The sequence below is a fragment of the Typopeltis vanoorti genome, chromosome 10, assembly GCF_054136105.1.
Source record: "Typopeltis vanoorti isolate ZY-2024b chromosome 10, IOZ_Tvanoo_1.0, whole genome shotgun sequence".
Taxonomy (NCBI): Eukaryota; Metazoa; Arthropoda; class Arachnida; order Uropygi; family Thelyphonidae; genus Typopeltis; species Typopeltis vanoorti.
In genome coordinates this window covers 65158418-65176796 of record NC_143558.1, presented here as the reverse complement: position 1 = coordinate 65176796, position 18379 = coordinate 65158418, and the positions used below count along the sequence as shown (strand labels likewise).

The 18379-nt window shown below is 34.9% G+C and overlaps 1 protein-coding gene across 3 annotated transcripts in view; it reads right to left on the bottom strand.

The window, feature by feature from the left end:
• The window catches only part of LOC150102474 (serine/threonine-protein kinase Genghis Khan-like), a 550831-nt gene that overhangs the window by 45350 nt on the left and 487102 nt on the right, over positions 1-18379 (bottom strand). For all 3 annotated transcript variants that reach the window (XM_090399333.1, XM_090399335.1, XM_090399334.1), the window contains exon 40: positions 10522-10733. In XM_090399333.1, the coding sequence (XP_090255459.1) occupies positions 10522-10733 (212 nt within the window). The remainder of the gene's footprint in view (positions 1-10521; positions 10734-18379) is intronic.

The following is an 18379-nucleotide window of genomic DNA, read 5'->3' as shown; positions in this document are numbered from 1 at the left end:
AATATACAATTGGGTGCTGCTATAGGCCAGGTGATGGAATAGATGGTGGGGATAGTATGCATAGGCAAATAGAAGAAATGAGTGGAAGGAAGGTAATTATTATGGGTGATTTCAATTATGGCAACATTGACTGGAAAGAGGAGAGGGCACATGGGAGGAAGGAATTGGATTTTATGCGGTTATTAAGGGACAACTATCTGCGGCAGCATGTAGTGGAAAATACCAGGGGGAAGAGAGCGCTTGACCTAGTAATTGCAACTGAGAATGTGGCTGTAACGAACATGACCATGTTGCCACCAATTGGTGAGAGTGACCATAAGGTCATGACTTGGGAGGTGGCTAAAGGAGTGGAATTTACAATTAAGACAGGGTACATGTGGAATTACTGGGCTGGTAAGTATGACAAGCTTAGGTGTGTGCTTGGCTCAGTGCCGTGGCATGTAAAACTGCAAGGGCTGGATGCTGATAGTGCATGGGAGGTGGTTAAGAAGTGTTTGCAGGAGGCAATGGTTGACTGTATACCAAGAGTCCGAATAATAAATCAAGTAGGGGTTAAATGGATGAATAACACTATTAAGCTTGAGCTGCAAAAAAAGAAACAATTGTGGAGAGAATTTAAGGAGAAAGGTGACCATCAGGCGCAGGAACAGTATAAAGCTCAGGCCATGATGGTAAGAAAAGCAAAAGCGGATTACGAAAGAAAACTGGCCATGCAGGCTAAAGAGAATCCCAAACAGTTTTTTCAATATGTTGCAAGTAAAAGGAAAAATGTTCATGGCAGAATGATCTTAAAAAATGCTGAGGGTAGGGAGGTAACTGAATCAGTTGATATAGTGGAATTACTGAGCGAGCGTATATCATCCAGGTGGTGACATTGCAGGAATGGAAGAACCAACAGCTTATACTGGAATTGTGATGAATGTAGAGGTAACTAATCTATTACAGAACCTCAATGTCAATACATCTGTGGGATTGGATGGTATACCAGCTTGTGTGGTACGTGAAGCAGCTAAAGAATTGTCAGTGCCATTGACCATTTTGTTTAATTTGAGCCTCGGGTCTGGGTCAGTCCTAAGGGGGTGGTGGAAAGAGGGGAAAATAGTTCCACTGCATAAAGGTGGTTCCAAGGCTGCTGTTGAAAATTACCGGACAATCAGCATAACAGGAATCATTATCAAGGTCTTGGAGAAAATAGTCAAGAGGAAAATACAAGATTGGATAGAAGAAAATGGGATACTGTATCGGGGACAGCATGGTTTTGTGAAGGGTAGGTCATGCCTCAGTAACTTGCTCACGTATTATAATACAGTGACGGCTGAACTGGATAAGGGTAATGGGTTTACAGTGATTCTACTGGACCTTGCTAAGGCCTTTGACAAGATACTACATGGAATTCTAATCAGTAAATTGCAGCATATGGGGATGGATATAGGGTTGGCGAGATGGATAGGAGGATGGTTGACGGAGAGATATCAGAGAGTGGTTTATTCAGGAGTAGAGTCCACAAGACGGCCTGTGACTAGTGGTGTGCCACAAGGATCTGTTCTTGGACCACTGCTGTTTAATTTGTTCATTAATGATATAGGAAAGGATCTGAGAGGAACAGTTCATTGTTTGCGGATGATGCAAAGTTGGGTAGGGCAATAGTGAATGCAGATGATGTCAAAATTTTGCAAGAAGATTTGGATAGATTGAAGGTCTGGGCTAAGGAGAATGGATGTCAATTTAATGTGGCAAAATGTAAGGTTATACATTTTGGGGTGAAAAGATTAGCAGCAGATTACTACATTGGTGGAACCGTACTTCAGAAAATTGATGAGGCACGAGATTTAGGAGTGTTGGTGGATAAGGAGTTGAAGTTTAGGGGGCACATTGCAAAAGTGGCCAAATCAGCTCATCGAATCACTTGGTTGCTGAAGAATACGTTGACAAGCAGAGACAAGCATGTTATTGTTCCTCTGTATCGAGCCTTGATAAGACCCCCATCTCGACTACTGTGCCCAGATTTGGTCACCTAGATTTCTTCTTGATGAAGAGAAGGTTGAGAGGATCCAGAGGCGAGTGACCAAGATGATAGCAGGTCTGTGGAAGGAACCTTATGAGAACAGATTGAGGATTTGTGGGTTGCAAAAATTGGTTGATAGGCAGAGGAGGGGAGATATGATTGAGACATTCAAATTACTGAAGGGTTTCTATAAAATTAATTCAAAAGATATTTTTGAGAAAAGGGCTGGTTGTGGGAGGACTAGGGGACATCCATGGAAACTGGGCAAAAGTGTGGTTAATAAAGGTGTTAGAACTGGGTTCTTTACTTTTAGAGTGGTGAATGAGTGGAATGGGCTGCCAGAGTCTGTGGTGGATGCTGTGACAGTGAATGAGTTTAAGACGAGGTATGATAGATACTGTATGAATGTCGAATAGTTGTGATGAATATGATTTGGGGCCTCCCTCAATGAGTCTAATGACTCCCTGGAGTTGCCCGTAATAATAATAATAATACATCCAGTAAAAATTCATCACAAAATTACTTCTTAAAATGTGTCCTATTAACTCAAAAACATTATATAAAATGATCTTTTCTGATGGGTATTTGTGATTTAACCATGATGATTTAATTTTCAAATATGTCATCAAGTGATTCATTTAATTCATCTACCAAAGGAAAATAAATTTCCAAACTCAGTATAAGGATCTATCTGAAACCTGTCCTGAAGGTTTGTGCATCAGAACTGACTACTATTATACTATGTTGTCTGTATATACTCTCTTACTCCACTGGTATCTATCTCACAGCCTGGAAAATGGCCTACGTTCAACCATAACTAAGAATGGTGACAAATTACTGCCGTCAAACTACCACCCTATCTCACTCAACCTCAGTCTTATCTAAAGTAATGGAGAGAACTACCAATTCCCAACTACTTCGAAGGCACTCAGCTAATAAATGACCACCAGTATGGATTCTGTTACTGCCCATCAATAGAAGAGCTACTCACATATATCACCTATCTCTGGATAAATGCCATGGAGAAGTTGGTGAATCTCAAGTGGTTGCACTTGATATCTCCAAAGCTTTTGACCAGGTCTGGCTCAAAGGCTTACTAAACAAACTCCCATCATTTGATTTGTCCCAGGACTTCTGCAATTGGATTGCCAACTTTCTGTATGGACACACACACACACTGTGTGTAGGTGGATGGTTCCTTATCCTCTCACCGTTTAACTAATGCTGGGGTTCCACAAGGTTCTGTTCTCTCACCAACCTCTCTTCCTTCTATATATCAACGAGCTACTTCAGCTGACCTCCAATCCAATACACAGTTTTGCAGATGACAACACATTGCACTCTTCCCTTTCATTTGATAAACTGTACTCAACACAAATCACTTCAACCTACAGAACATCAACCACCACTGCCCTCAAGTCTGATTTCCAAGGTTCAGTGGCCTTGTTAATTTCAATACTAGTAAAGCCAAGTTCTGTCTTATTTCTCACAAAAAATAACCATTTTTTCCAGTATTATTTTTGACAGCACTCAAATTTCCAGACAAAATAAGATTTCTCTTCTTGGAATCACCCTGACATCAAGCCTCTCCTGGCAGAAACACATCACAATCACTGCATCCTCAGCTTCTAAAAAACGAAGATTTTTTTGTATAAGGTTAACAGCTGTTCAGATGTGAAGTAACATCTTGAGCAAATGTTAACCTTATACAAATCACAGATCCACCCAGTTATTGTTCTCACACTTGTAGTGAGGGCCCACTAAGAGCTTTCTCAAAATGATTGACTCAATACAGAGAAGGACAATGATATTGATTTATAACCCATCTCTTACCGACTCATCTGTGTAATCTATAAATATTTCCATGGCAAATGTTCATCTGAAATAGTATCAATGTATTATGGAACAGCCTTCCTCTTATGTTTCCCAAGGCTTTTAAATCAGGCTTTTAAATCAAATGTAAACAAGTTTCTTCTTTCTCAACCCATTATCCTCACATGATACTAATATACTATAGGTTGATTCACCAACCTCTCATGTATGGGCTCAACATTTTATATATATATATATATATATATATAAAAATTAAAAATAAATAAATAAATAAAATATTATAAAACTTTTTGGCTATAGTATAAATCAGAAATATTTTCAGTTAAACTTTGATGCTGACTTCATATTCAAACTTCATTAACTTTACAGAAATAATACTAAATTGAAATGAAAAACAGACAAGAGATTTTAATTTGGAGTTTCTATATTCAATGCTCTAAAATATTACATGCATAAATGCCAACACTGGTTTAAAGAAGTCATAAATACTGTGCTGTGAATCTCACAATGCAGGGATTTCTGAGAGTTATTGGGCAATTAAAGTGCTCAGATGGAGTCAAAATTGAACACAAATCTTATCCTGAGTAGAATGGTCTCTACAAGTTTGCTACAGTGATCATCTACTGACTGAGAAATCATGTAAAAATAACTCTTGTTGATATCAATGTACACAAAGATGAACTCAGTGTTAAATCAGATATGGTTCTATATTACCTTTTCTCTCTTCATAATCTTAACAGACCACTTAGTAAGAAAAGTGACAAAATGTTGCTGTCAAAATGGGTAATTAAACTGGGTTGTTTTCTTTTCTCTTGCAAATGATATCATTCTTTTAAACATATTGTCCATATTTCTAAGAATCATTAATTCAACACATCTTGATGCAAATACTATAATAAACTTAGCATGAAAAATCAGCAATAAAAAGGACAAATCCATGGACATAGGTAGGAAATCAGAAAACAACAACTACATTCTTGATTATCAATGAAAAAGTTAAGTAATACAGTTTGACTAACTAGGTATTTTTAGCAGAGAAGAAATTTATGAATGAATTTCCACTGAATATAATATGAATTCGATGTAATTTTTAAGGATCATGGTTGAAGTTATAGATGACAGTCAAAAACAGATATTCTGGCATATTTATGACTATTTATGAAAACAAAAGTTACAAAAATTATGTAAACATTAGAATGATGTATCAAAGCAAAATTAAGGCTTTCATGAGACCACATCTAGATTTCTGTGCACAGATGTAGTCACCTAGGTTTTAAGAAGATGGAAAGACAGTTGAAAAGATTCAACAGTGAGTAACCAAGATGATAGCTGGTTTATGGAATTGTACATATGAGCACAGATGGAGAAATGTGGACTTTAGTGGGAGGTAGAACTTGGGACCATCTCTGGAGGCTGGCTAGGAATGTTATTAGGAAGCATACGAGGACCAGGTAATCTTGTAATGAGTGGAACAGGCTAACACTAGATGTTGTGAGTTCATCTTCAGTAAATGTTGAAGAGAGGTATGACAGTTATTAAGGTATGGGTATTCAAATAGGCCCCTCCCCTGATGAGTCCTTGAAGGAGTCCAAGGACTCAATGAAGACCCAAGGGCAATTATTATATTATAATAAAAGTAATTGATGTCTTTTTTTTTTCTTGAGAATTATCTCATTTTCTATTTCATCATTAAGCATGAGACCACTGCCACAGGGAAAAGACTGCCTTTTCTGCCACTTTTTTTTATTTTATTTATTTTTTGAGCAGAGTTCCCAGTATCTAACTCATGGCTCATCTATAGCATAAATGTGCTAAAGGTTAAAAACCAACTTTAGTGGGTAGGGTTATCATTAAAAACAGAGTGGATGATAACCTATTCATTTCTTTGCCGAATAGCTATAAAAATACACTCAAACTATAAAAATGTGTGGAAGCACCATAATAAATTAACATCATTAAACCAATTTTTTTTTCTTTGTAAATATTATGGTGATTTAATGTCTGATTAGTTTCCATCAAGAAACAAATCAATTAGCCACCTGTCTAGTATTGAATATCTTGCAGAGTATATTTACTTCCTGCTAAAAACTGATATCAACTAAAGAAAATCTGCAGTAGATATCTCTGATACTGTTGATAGTCACCTTGCAATTAGAGCAGCCCTAGTAGCATTATGATTACTTGGATTACTGCTCCTGTTACGGGTTTGCTGATGATGGCATCTTTCGACATATATATTCTTCTGATATCTAGATTTTCTTATTTTATTTTCATGCTGTTTGTCCATTAAAGTTACTAGGAGCCAGCATTAGGAAAATGAGCAGATTTCACACTGTGACTATAAAAAGGAAAAGGCTTTTATTACTATGCAGCCTTTATTGACAAAGAATTTTTTTCTGAATTAAAATGAAATTAATTTATTACTGTTGTATGCTCCTACCATGCCTTTATTATAATCCTTTTCCAAAAAAGAGAAAAAGGAAATCAGATATGATAAATTGTGTTGGAAGCACAAAAAAAATCTCATTATGAATACTATTGTGTGCATGTTTTTATGAGGAAAATAATTATTGAACATGTTTAACTCAGAAAGCCCCCCCCCAAAAAAAAACAACAGTTACGAATTCATTCTATTAAAAAGGAAGAAAATAAAAACTTGTTCTCACCAAGCACACAAACTGATGTTTGTGCTAAGATATTTCTAAAAGAGGTTCTGAAAATGATGGCATATCAATAGCTTATATAACCTTTGATACGAGGTGCTTGATACTGAATTACATAAAAGATGATCTCTTAAGAGTCTATTTATTCATCTTTATTTGTACTTTTGATTATGGGTTCCACTATCCTGACAGCACTGTTTCAAAGTCATTGCTTTTCTTCAAAGATCATGTAGAAATCCAGAATATCTGCATTAGCTGACATCAGTAAATAATTACTTTGGTAAGTGCTGTAAGCTATCACCATACTATCAAATCCAAGACTAGAAATTTCTTAGAACAAACATTCAGTTTATCTGGTAAAAAATGTATATTTTATCTTCTTTTCAACAGTCATCAATACAGTATTTTAAGACTATTACCTTAAAATTTCAATCTCTAATCAACACTGCAATAAATAATGAGCGATATGATTTTCAACTATGTTTTCAACATGAGTTTCTGTTATTAACCCTCCATCAGGCCATGACGTTTATAGACGTCCAGCTAAATCTGGATACGATTCTGTAACACCTATTGAATAACATGGATAAGAAGTGCAACTTGGTCTCACTATTTCATCCACCTTGGCTGGTAGGGAAGTTAAGTAGTGTGATACCATAGTAACTCGCACATAAAGTAAATTTGCCTACTTAGTGAGAAAAGGATATTGGACATTTTATCCTTTTTTTTTTTGATAAATAATGAAATAGTTAGGTAGGGCTAAAAAAAACGGCCTCACCTACTCTCCATATGGGAACAAAAAGGCATTAGCTGAGGCCGTTTTTTTAGCCCTATCTAACTATTTCATTATTTATCAAAAAAAAAAAAGGATAAAATGTCCAATATCCTTGGACATTTATACAAATACATTTGTGAAATGTATTTGTATAAAGGAAGACTCACAAATCTTTGCATATCAGCCATGAGCCCAAGACAGCATTGTATCATAATATTTATTAATGTAGCTGTATATGAAACCGTTTTGGAATTATCTGTTATTATTTTTAGAAGGGGGAATTTTTAGCTTTATTTGGCTTTAAGTGGTGTAGAGAAGACTTAGACAAAGTCTGTTGGCATCATTACTAAGGAGAATGGATAAATTATGTACAACATTGTGGAGGAAATGGTATTTTTTTTTGGTAACTATAGCAAAATTATGTCCTTCGTCTAAAAGTTTCCTCTATACTAAAGAATATGAAGATATGCTAACTAAGAGTAAATGTGCTGTAATATAAAAGGGAAAAACCACAGAGATAGTGTTTATATTCAGGATGAAGTAATTAAAAAAATTAGAAGATTTAAATAGTTGAGATGAATATTGGAGGAAGAAGTGAAAGGAGAAGTGGTAAAGAGCAGATGAGAAATAATAACTGACTGCCAATGAAGCAGAAAGTAAAGATTTTAAGACCACAGTGAGATTAGTAATGCTATATAACACTGAAACTTTGACAATGGCAAAAAATATATATATATAATATAAGTTAAATGTTATTATTGATAAATCTTGAATGACAGTAATTATGTGTAAATCACATATACATTAAAGAAAACAGTGATGATGTTATGTATGTATATGTATAAAAAAAATAAAACTATTAGAGGAAATGCAAGGAAGACATTATGATGTGAAGAAGTGCAAGTTATCTCATTCAAAGGATTATTTATTGCCACAGTGCGTTTACTAATATATGGCTGAACTGTTTGCATTCAGGGTAAGTTTTATTTAGGTGCTCTTATTCCCCACCCACAAAAAAACATGAAGATAGTCTAGCAACCTATTTTGTAAAGTAACTGAGAGTTAATTCTGTAGTCACTCTTGATAGACCTTTGACAGAAGGCAGAAACAATAATTAACTTAAATTAACTTCTTTGTGTTTTACAGTTATTAACATCACCTATGATGACAGTATGGTACATGTCTAGGGAAATTTTAGAGTAAGCTCTCAACTTTAGAAAACTTAAGGAACTATAGTTCCACTAACAAACTATTCTTATAAAAATAGTTTGTTAATGTGAATTTTCTTTAGAATAGCATCATACCTATGGATTTAGAAATTTTCAATAGTTTGTGGCAATGTATGAGGTTGATATAATAGCTATAGTGACAGTCGACTGTATTTAGATTTTTTTACTACACAAATAATACTTCAGTTTCTGATGAATCACTGAATGTATGTCTGATTTATTTCAGATAAATTTTCATTGTATGCCAATAAAAAGAAATTTACTTTCTAAACATATCTAAAGTAGGTAGATTTTTTTTTTTTTTTTTTTTTTTTTTTTTTTTTTTTTTTTTTTTTTTTACAGCAGCATTAATACACCATTTGTCATATTTTCGGATTACAGTGGTAAAATCAACTAAGAAAAACATAATTTTGAAAATAAAATTTGCTAAATACAATACAATATAAAAATGAAATTTAAGTACAAGAAAGTCTAAAAAAATATACAACTGATGTCACATGTGAAAACATATTAAGGGAAATGGAACAGTTTAAGAAAGCTTTTGCAGAATATTTCCAGATGATGGCATCACACACTAAGCAGGACAACTAGAAACATGGTTATATATAGAGGTGTGCAAGGTGACTCAATTTCAGTGTTAAATACATTTCTACTGAATAGTGATGAATGGACCAAATGGAAGAAATGAAAACCAGTGCAATGCCTTTTGTCAGGTGCCCAAGATAGCAGCAATCTGGGTGGTTCACGGGGCATATTTGCTACAGATTATGCTGCATTAATATCTTAAGAAAGTATACATGCATTAAACTGAGTGACATTACCAGACATCTCACTGAGCAGTGTGCACAGCACTGTTCATGAATTACAGAAAATTTTTATGTAGGTGCCAAAGTAATTCATGGATGTTTGCAAAACCCTTCAAAAGACACACTCTACCATGTCTCTCCTATGATGAATGAGAATAAGTTTTTAGAGCAGTGTTACAGGATATAAAATTTGAATGCATCACGGTCATACCAAAAAAAAAAAAAAAAAAAAAAAAAAAAAAGATCAGCAAAGTCATGGCAAGGGTTTTGTGATTATAATAGTGTATATGTAAGGAAAGTAGCACTTGACACAAACATTTTGAAACCCATGGTAATCTGCAACATGGTATCATTTCCTGATTAAAGAATACCCAACACCAATTTCTTCTAACTGGGATAGATACCTTGGTGCTCTGGCAGCACGACTGTGTTAATATCCTCTCCATGATGTGAGAAATTTTATATATGCCCCACCCCCCCTCACACACAGTAAGGTTTCACCTACAACCAACTAGTTTTTTTATTTTCTTTTATAACTTCTGAAAAATAAGCAAATTTGTCCAAGAACATTTACAGATACGCTACACAAAATACACAAAATATACCACTGACTTTCTCTTCAAGCTACTGGTTAAACACAGAATAGGTGCAAAATATTCCATAAACAAATTCTAAGCCAACAGTTAATGGATTAGTGGAAATTAGCCAAACAACTTCAGTGCATTATGTCTGCTAAATGGATGTCCACTTTTACCTATTTTGACAAGGGAAAAAACTTAACTTTTTTTTTTTAAACGAAAAGCCCTGCCATTGTCACGCGAGATGTTGGTGAAACAATAAAATGGATGTTGATATAAAAATTCGAGTGGCACTACACTTGTGAATCTAGAGACATCATTTATACAGGATAATTTTTAAATTGATTGTACTAAGTGTTAATGTGCAGTTCATATGCACCACCTCTATACACAAAAAGTGAAAACAAGCATTTTATGAATCCAAATATGAAACTTATACACATTCATTGTGTAACTGTGAAAGCATTAAATAATAAATAACAATTTTCCTGTATTCCACATGTTAATCAACAAATGAACTCACTTCAGCTGTAAATATTTATGCAATACTGAAATCATGAATTTTATTAATAATATACCTGAAAAATTTACAGTAATTCAATTTCTAATACAAAAAGCTTTGCGATACTTACACTTTCCCAGCCTTGTCAGGTTCTCTAACAGAAAAACGTCTCCTGACTCTATTCAAGATGGCTCTACCTGGTCGGCCTCTTAATTGCTGTGAAGCTGAATCTGATATCCGGACCAAATTAACTTTATGATGAACATTGTGAAGATATACTACATTAGGAAGATCAGTAGCAAAAGAAAAGCATAACAATCCAGTTCGACAGAGTGGCTTGGTCTAAATGTGAGAGAAAAGGATTATTTTGACTATATGTCAATACAGTATATATATATATATATATATATATGTGTGTGTGTGTGTGTAATCCACCTTAATGATGCAACTCACTCTGCATTTCTGATTCTGATAATGAAATCTTTTGAAATACTCCAAAATAAGTTATAAAAGAAGTTTCTGATTACTATGATCAAACTGAAAGATTTGAATTTTAGTTCATATCATTCTTAATGCCTTCCAAAAAAAGTGCCAATACAAATAGTCATGTGGGCTTATTCAACTATTCATATCCTTATGATTGAAGAGCTTAAGATAAGGATGAAGTTTGTCTCCATCTCTATTCAACATACATTCAAATTATAAACATATGGAATAAAAATCATATCCAGTTAACAGGCAGAACTGTTAATATGATATTGTATGCAGCCGATCAGATTATATTACACAATAATGAAGATGAGCTACAAAAATCGATTTATGAATTAAATAAAATAAGCCAATAATATAATCAAAGATTTCACAAAAAACATGGCAATTAAAGGCAAAGATCAATAGAACAGGTGATACAGTTTAATTATTTAAGTTGCACATGTAAAAGGCAAAGATACATATGAAATAATAAACAAATTTAAGAAAATTTGTGGACAAACAAAAGAACACTGAAAAAACAGAGGAGAAACCAAGCTTAAATTTTATACAGTAATGGCCACTCCCACCATTATATAGTTAAGGAATATGGACCATTAAAAAGAAATATGTAAAATACAGACCACAGAAACAAGAATTTTAAGGACAATTACAGAGGATGTACAAAATTTGACTGTATAAAAAAATTGAAAACATTAAAAGAGAGTTGGTTATTTATAGCTTAAATGAAAAGATTAAGGAATATATAAAGACACAGAAAAGCATTTATATAGGATGGAAAGATATTGGCAACCAAAAGAAGCAGATCAATATATATATATATATATATATATATATGAAACGTACTATTAACTCGGGGTTGGGATATGTTCATTTTTTAAATTAACTGACTTAAACCCGAGAATTATAACACAATGACATTTATTTGAAAAAAACGCAACATGTTTCGTCAAAAATGACTTCTTCAGGCGATAAGAACATACAAAAGATAATAAAAGACACTTAAATTAACATTGACACACTCCAAAGCTATACAATTACAAAGTCATAATATTCGACTGTAAATTACAGTTATGAGCTTGAACTACAGTCCGAGTTAATGTTCTATTGTTGTGCACCTGTGCGTGTGTGGAATCACGCGATCTCCAGTATCTAATAATAGAGTTGAAAGAGTCAGCCAAATTATAGCTAAGATTATTATTCAAATGCAAAGGGTCTAAGGTGATTTCCCTTGACTCGACAATGCGGCGCTCTATTTCATCATGGCAGACGTGTAGGTTTGAAGTCAATGTCCAATTTATTTCATGTTGGTGGCCTTCGTTGTTCGTGTTTATTGAAAGCAGGACATGGCCCGACAGAGCAGTTGCTCTGGTTCTCTTATAAGCAATGTCTCTCTGATGCTCTTCGAGTCGTAGTAAGATAGATTTCTCTGTCTGCCCATAGTAAGGCTTTCCGCATTCACAAGTGACCTTGTATACACCTGGGAATTGTAGAAGGTTGTGAGGTTGTTTATAGTTCTTGAAGCGTGATATTATTTTTGGCAGAGTCGAGAAGCACGTTTTTATGTTAAACTTCTTTAGAATTCTGCTCAGCTTTTTGGATAGTGTGCTGATATATGGCAAGACGATATGACCTTTGGAGTCGTCCTGTGTCTCTACGTTGACGTCGGGATAATTGGTTGTTAATACTTTTTAGAGAGTAGCCATTGTTTTTAAAGGTCCATTTAAGATGTTGTAGTTCCTTTTTCAGTTCTTCTTCATCTGACAGTACAGATCTTGCACGATTCGCTAGAGTTGATATAATACCCAACTTTTGCGCTGGATGGTGATGGGAGGACGCATGCAAATATCTGTCTGTGTGTGTTGGCTTTCTAAAAATAGAGACTTTAATTGATTCAGGCGTCTTGGTGAGTTTAACATCTAGGAAGCAGATGGAACTATTTTCTTCAATCTCCATAGTCAATTTTATATCTTGATGGCGGTTGTTTAAGTGGTCGAGAAACTTGTGAAGATTCTCAGTACCATGCTCCCGTATGAGGAATATATCGTCCACATATCGAAGCCAAATTTTTGGTTTTAAAGTAAAAGAGGAGATCGCCTTTTCTTCAAAGTCCTCGAAAAAAATGTTGGCTAACACAGGAGAGAGAGGGCTTCCCATAGCTAATCCTTTGACCTGTTTGTATAGTTTTCCTTCGAATTCAAAATAGCCAGAGTTTACACAATGAGATAACAGAGAGAACATTTTATTTGAAATCTTGTTTTTTAAAATATGGAGAACGTCCTGTGTCGGAACGTTGGTAAAGAGTGCTACCACGTCAAAGCTCACCATGATATCAGAAGATTTTAGTTTTAGGTCCTTTATTTTAGAGACAAAATCTGTTGAGTTTTTAATATAAGAAGAAGATTTTCCCGCATAAGCTTTTAATGATGACGCCAAATATTATCCAAGGTTATATGGCCTCCCGAAGGTACACAAAGAAAACTATCCACTGAGACCTATAGTAGACAGCATTGATATATGCTGTTCTACTATAGGTCTCAGTGGATAGTTTTGCTGCAGAGTAGACTGTCTACTCTGCAGCAAGCAATGGCAACTTGCATTGTTCTCCATCATCATCATCATCAAATTCCTGCCATGTACCCTCAAGGGGTGTACAGGATATGACAGTACTACATGAAAAAATTACATCATTACTAACTTCCTATTTACAATTTCCATCCAAATCAGTCTGTTACTTGTCAAGACTCCAAAATTATCAGATCTTATATTTCTATCGTCTAAGGCACTTTGTACCGTATCAATCCACCTATATCTTGGTCTTCCTCTGGGTCGTTTTCCTGCCAACCTGGCAGAGAACACTTGTTTTGCTAATCTTTCCTCTCCCATTCTATTTAAGCGACCATACCACCTGAGATTAGCTCTGCTAATGTATTCCTGGATGCTGACAATGTCAAGTTCTTTCCTAATATCCTCATTTTTAATATGATATTGCCATTGATGCCATCTGTTCACGCCTCTAATCTTTCTCAGAACTCTCATATCTGTGGTCTCTAGTCTTTGGTCAAGTGTTTTACTTCTGACCCAGCTGTCAGATCCATAAGTTAAAACTGGTTTGAACACTGTCTTGTATACAGCTAATTTAGAGTTCTGACTAATTTCTCTCTTATTCCATATGCATTTATTCAATTGCCTTCCCACCATACCAGCTTTGCTGATTCTGTTGTCTATTTCTATATTTAATTTACCATCTTCAGTAAAAATCGTGCCTAAGTAGCTGAAATGTTTTACTTCTTCCACAGGTTCTCCATTCACAATACAGTTGACATTTTCAATGATTCTGCCTATTTTCATTGTCTTTGTCTTTTTATTGCTGACCTTCATACCATATCTATTACAACAGCTATTCAATTTAGTCAGAGAATCTTGCAGACTTGTAGCGGATTTATTTAGAAGTATAACATCATCTGCATAAAGCAAAAAGCTGACATTAACATCTCCAATTTTGATATCAGGTTTAATACCACTTTCCTTCATAATGTGATTCATATAGATAATGAATAACAGAGGGGATAATGTACATCCTTGTCTCACACCAGATTTAACATTAAACCATCTTCCTGTACTTCCTTCAATTCTAACTGCTGACTTACAACTCAAATAAAGACTAAGTATTGATTGATATAATGCCCCATTGACACCATATAACTGCAGCATATTGAATAGCTTCTCTCTTGGCACCATGTCATATGCCTTTTCCAAATCGACAAAACTTAAATACAGATCTTTGTTATATTCCCATGCTTTCTTGACTATTTGTCATAAAGTGAAGATCTGATCCTGACAGCCTCTATTTGGCCTGAATCTAGCTTGTTCTTCACCAAGCTTTTCTTCCACAATTCTTCTCAACCTTTTCTCAAGTATACTTGCATAGATCTTGCCAGGAACGCTTACTGAGGTGTTTTCCCTTACTTTCCCTACTGAGGTGTTTCCCTCAGTAGGGAAACACCTCTGTAATTCTCACATTCAGTTTTATTTCCCTTTTTATACATGGGTACTATAAGAGCTCTACTCCAATCATCAGGAATTCATCCATCTGTCCAGGCTTTCTGAACTATGCAGTGAAGCCACTGTAAGACTTTTATACCACCATACTTCAGCATTTCTGGTCGAATATCATCTATTCCTGCTGCCTTTCCACATTTCAAGCCTTTGATGGCTTTTTCTACTTCAAGTATGGATATGTATTCCTGACTGCATGCCTGGTCAGTGTTTTTTATCACTGTGCTGTCATCACTGCTTGTTTCATTTAGCAATTTTTCAAAGTAATTACTCCATACTTCAAGGATATCTTTTTCTCCCATTTTCATGTCACCTTTATCATCCCTTACTCCTTTTACAGCACTCTTTTCTCCATTTCTAAGCTTCTTCAACAAACTCCAGAATATTTTGCTACCTTCTCGATATTTATTTTCTAGGTTCTTGCTAAAGTCCGCTCATGACTTTTGTTTAACTAGTTTTACAAAGTGTTTAGCTTTCTTACATTTGTCTCTGTATTCTGTAAGAGTAAAAGCTGACTTATTTGCCAGGAACTTTTGATATGCTTTCTTCTTTTCCTTCACTGCCTCTTTAACTTCCTGTGTCCACCATGGAGTTCTGATTTTTTTTATCCTTGCACACAACCTGACCACATGCCTCTTTGGCAGAATCAATTAATATTTTCTTCAGAGTTTCTCCAAGGTTTGATTCTTGTTCTCAAACTCTTTCATTTTCTTTTCAATAATCTTTCTGTATTTTAGTCTACAGTTCACATCTGAGAGCTGCTCAACTTTTATTCGCTTTAAAACTTTCTTACATGTTATTCTTTTCAATATGAAATTCAATTTTATCCTGCTCAAGACTAAATAGTGATCACTTCCAATTTCAAATCCTCTGTACACTCTGGTGTCCTGCACCAGGGAGAAAACATCACTATCATCAATAACATAGTCAATGAGACTTTTTTCCTAGCCTCTTCTCTCCATGTGAATTTGTGCACATTTTTATGTTGGAACATGGTGTTAGTAATAACCAGTCCATGTCCTGAGCAGAAATCCAACAGATATTTGCCATTATTATTAGCTTTGCTCTTTTCTCCAAATTTTCCCAAAATATTTTTGTATGTCTCACAATCATTTCCTACTCTGCTATTTAGATCCCCAACAAGGACCAACTTTTCCTTTTTCACTGTGTCAGTTGCTTTTTCTAAAGCGTCAAAAAATTCCTCCACTTCTACCTTAGTAGAACCTTCTGTGGGACCATAGGCACAAATAAGTCTCATTGTCCAGTTCCCCATTCTCATATATGCCCACATTACTCTACTTGAGACTGACTGCCATTCAAGAAGATTAGCCTCGTATTTTGTGTTGAATATTATGGCTACTCCTTCTTTTCCTTGATTGTCATTGCCTGAATATAACATTTTGTATTTATTGCTCAGAAAAATCTCACCAGTTTTGGTTTTTTTTGTTTCAGTCACCCCTATTATGTCGATCTGGTACTTATCTAATTCCTCAGCTAGCTCCATTTCTTTGCTATTCAGGCTTCTTACGTTGATAGTACCGATCTTTAACTCTGGTGATGTTGAGTTGGGGTTTGTTTTCAGATTTGTTCCAGTAGCTGACTTTTCGCTGTTCACCCTGGTTCCCTGGCGAAAACAACAGGGGCCTTGTTTAACCGGGCGACACCCCAGCCGGCATGAAATTTTGTCATGTTGTACCATCATTTTTTTATTTTGGTTTAACCAATAAGAATACAATTTGGTCGGCTAAATCCCAAATTGCCAGCCTATCCTTGTTCGTTCAGTATCAAAGTAGATACCCAACAGGGTGCACCACGATAAGGTGAGGATTGGACATTAGGTCAGAAGCCCTGGTCGGTTCTCCGCATTCCTTTAAAGGCTATGTGGAGGTCTCCTCTCAATTATACAGCTTTGACCCTTAAGCATTGTTCTCCTATTTTGCTAAATCTCTCAATGTTGGGATCCATTTTCTCAAACAACCGAAATGCCTTATTAACAGAGGCAAATGGCATGCCAAATTTTTCACTGCACTTTTTTTTTTTTTTTTGAACCTTGGCTTCCAATTCTTGTTTCCTCTGCTTTTTTCTCTATTCCTCTTCTCCAACTTTTCTCTACTTCTAGCTCTATATGGTCTCTTCATTTGAGTTCTTCTTCTACAGTTCCAATACTTTACATCTTCATTGTCAACTTCCAACTTCAACTCTTTAGCTAAGGATTTGTCTTTGTTGAATCATCATTCATACACTCTGTTGTTACTCCACTCTGTGCTGTATCTGCATAATATAATAATTCCAAAATTCTTTATGGGTTTTCTGGGTTTTCTCATTCTCAGTAGAAGCAATAGCCTGAGAGAAAGCATTTCTTAAATGTGTTTTGAAGATAGCAATTACACCCTGGTTCATGGTTTGCAGGAATGGAGTGGTACTCAGTAAATGTATTAATGGGATGGCCATTGTAAGTTGATGACTGATTGTATAACTAAAGAAAAAAAACTGTAGTATATAAATGTCCCAGGCATATTTTGCTTTTTATTCTTTATTTCAGTTGATTTGTAAATGGCTTCTGAACTGAGTTGAGGGCATGTAGAGGGACCTTGTTAAAGTTAAGGATGATAGACTCATACTCTAATGACATTCAGCACCAGTTTCCCCATCCACAATGAAAAAATTCATGGACTATCATTATTAGCAAACAATGATTGTGTTTGAAAGGATTCTAAGAGTAAGAAGTTAACCCAAAGTTTATTGTAAAAAAGAAATTTCCTAAGTTATGTCAATTTAGCATGCTAGAAACATCAGTGTGCTGTGATTTCTAATATTAAATCAACAATGAGGTCTAATGGATCTAAACAGTAGATACATGCGATTGATTTAGGTAGGAGATCAATTTCAATGCTTGGCATGAAGCTGCTGTCCCACTTGTTTAAGGCCAGAAATGGCTCAAAATCCATGTTCAGTCATTAAAGCAAAGTTCAACATTATATAAAAAATAATAAATATAAAAAAATCTATAAAATTAATACAAATAAAAAAATCTTAGGCACATTTACAGTACTAAAGGTTTACAGCTTTTCATGGGTGGAAGTCACATTAAAAAATAAAATATAAGAGTCACACATATCTATTTTATTGAATTAACTGTATTTATATTACATGTTTGGGGAGGACGGAGTTGCTAATACTATGATTTTCCATAACTATTTAGCTGCTTTTATGATAAGCAGAATACTTTCCAGGAATTTCGACCATTCCCTTCTTATCAATGGATACACATATATATATTTTTTATTAATAATAATCTAAAGAAAATTATATCTTAAAGCATGGAAGTTTCTCTCATTATGTCCTACCATTAATGACAAAGTATAATTATTTGATAAAATGACAAATGTCAGCCTGGTCAGCTGAGTGGATAACATGCACCCACTCTCCAACCAATAAGT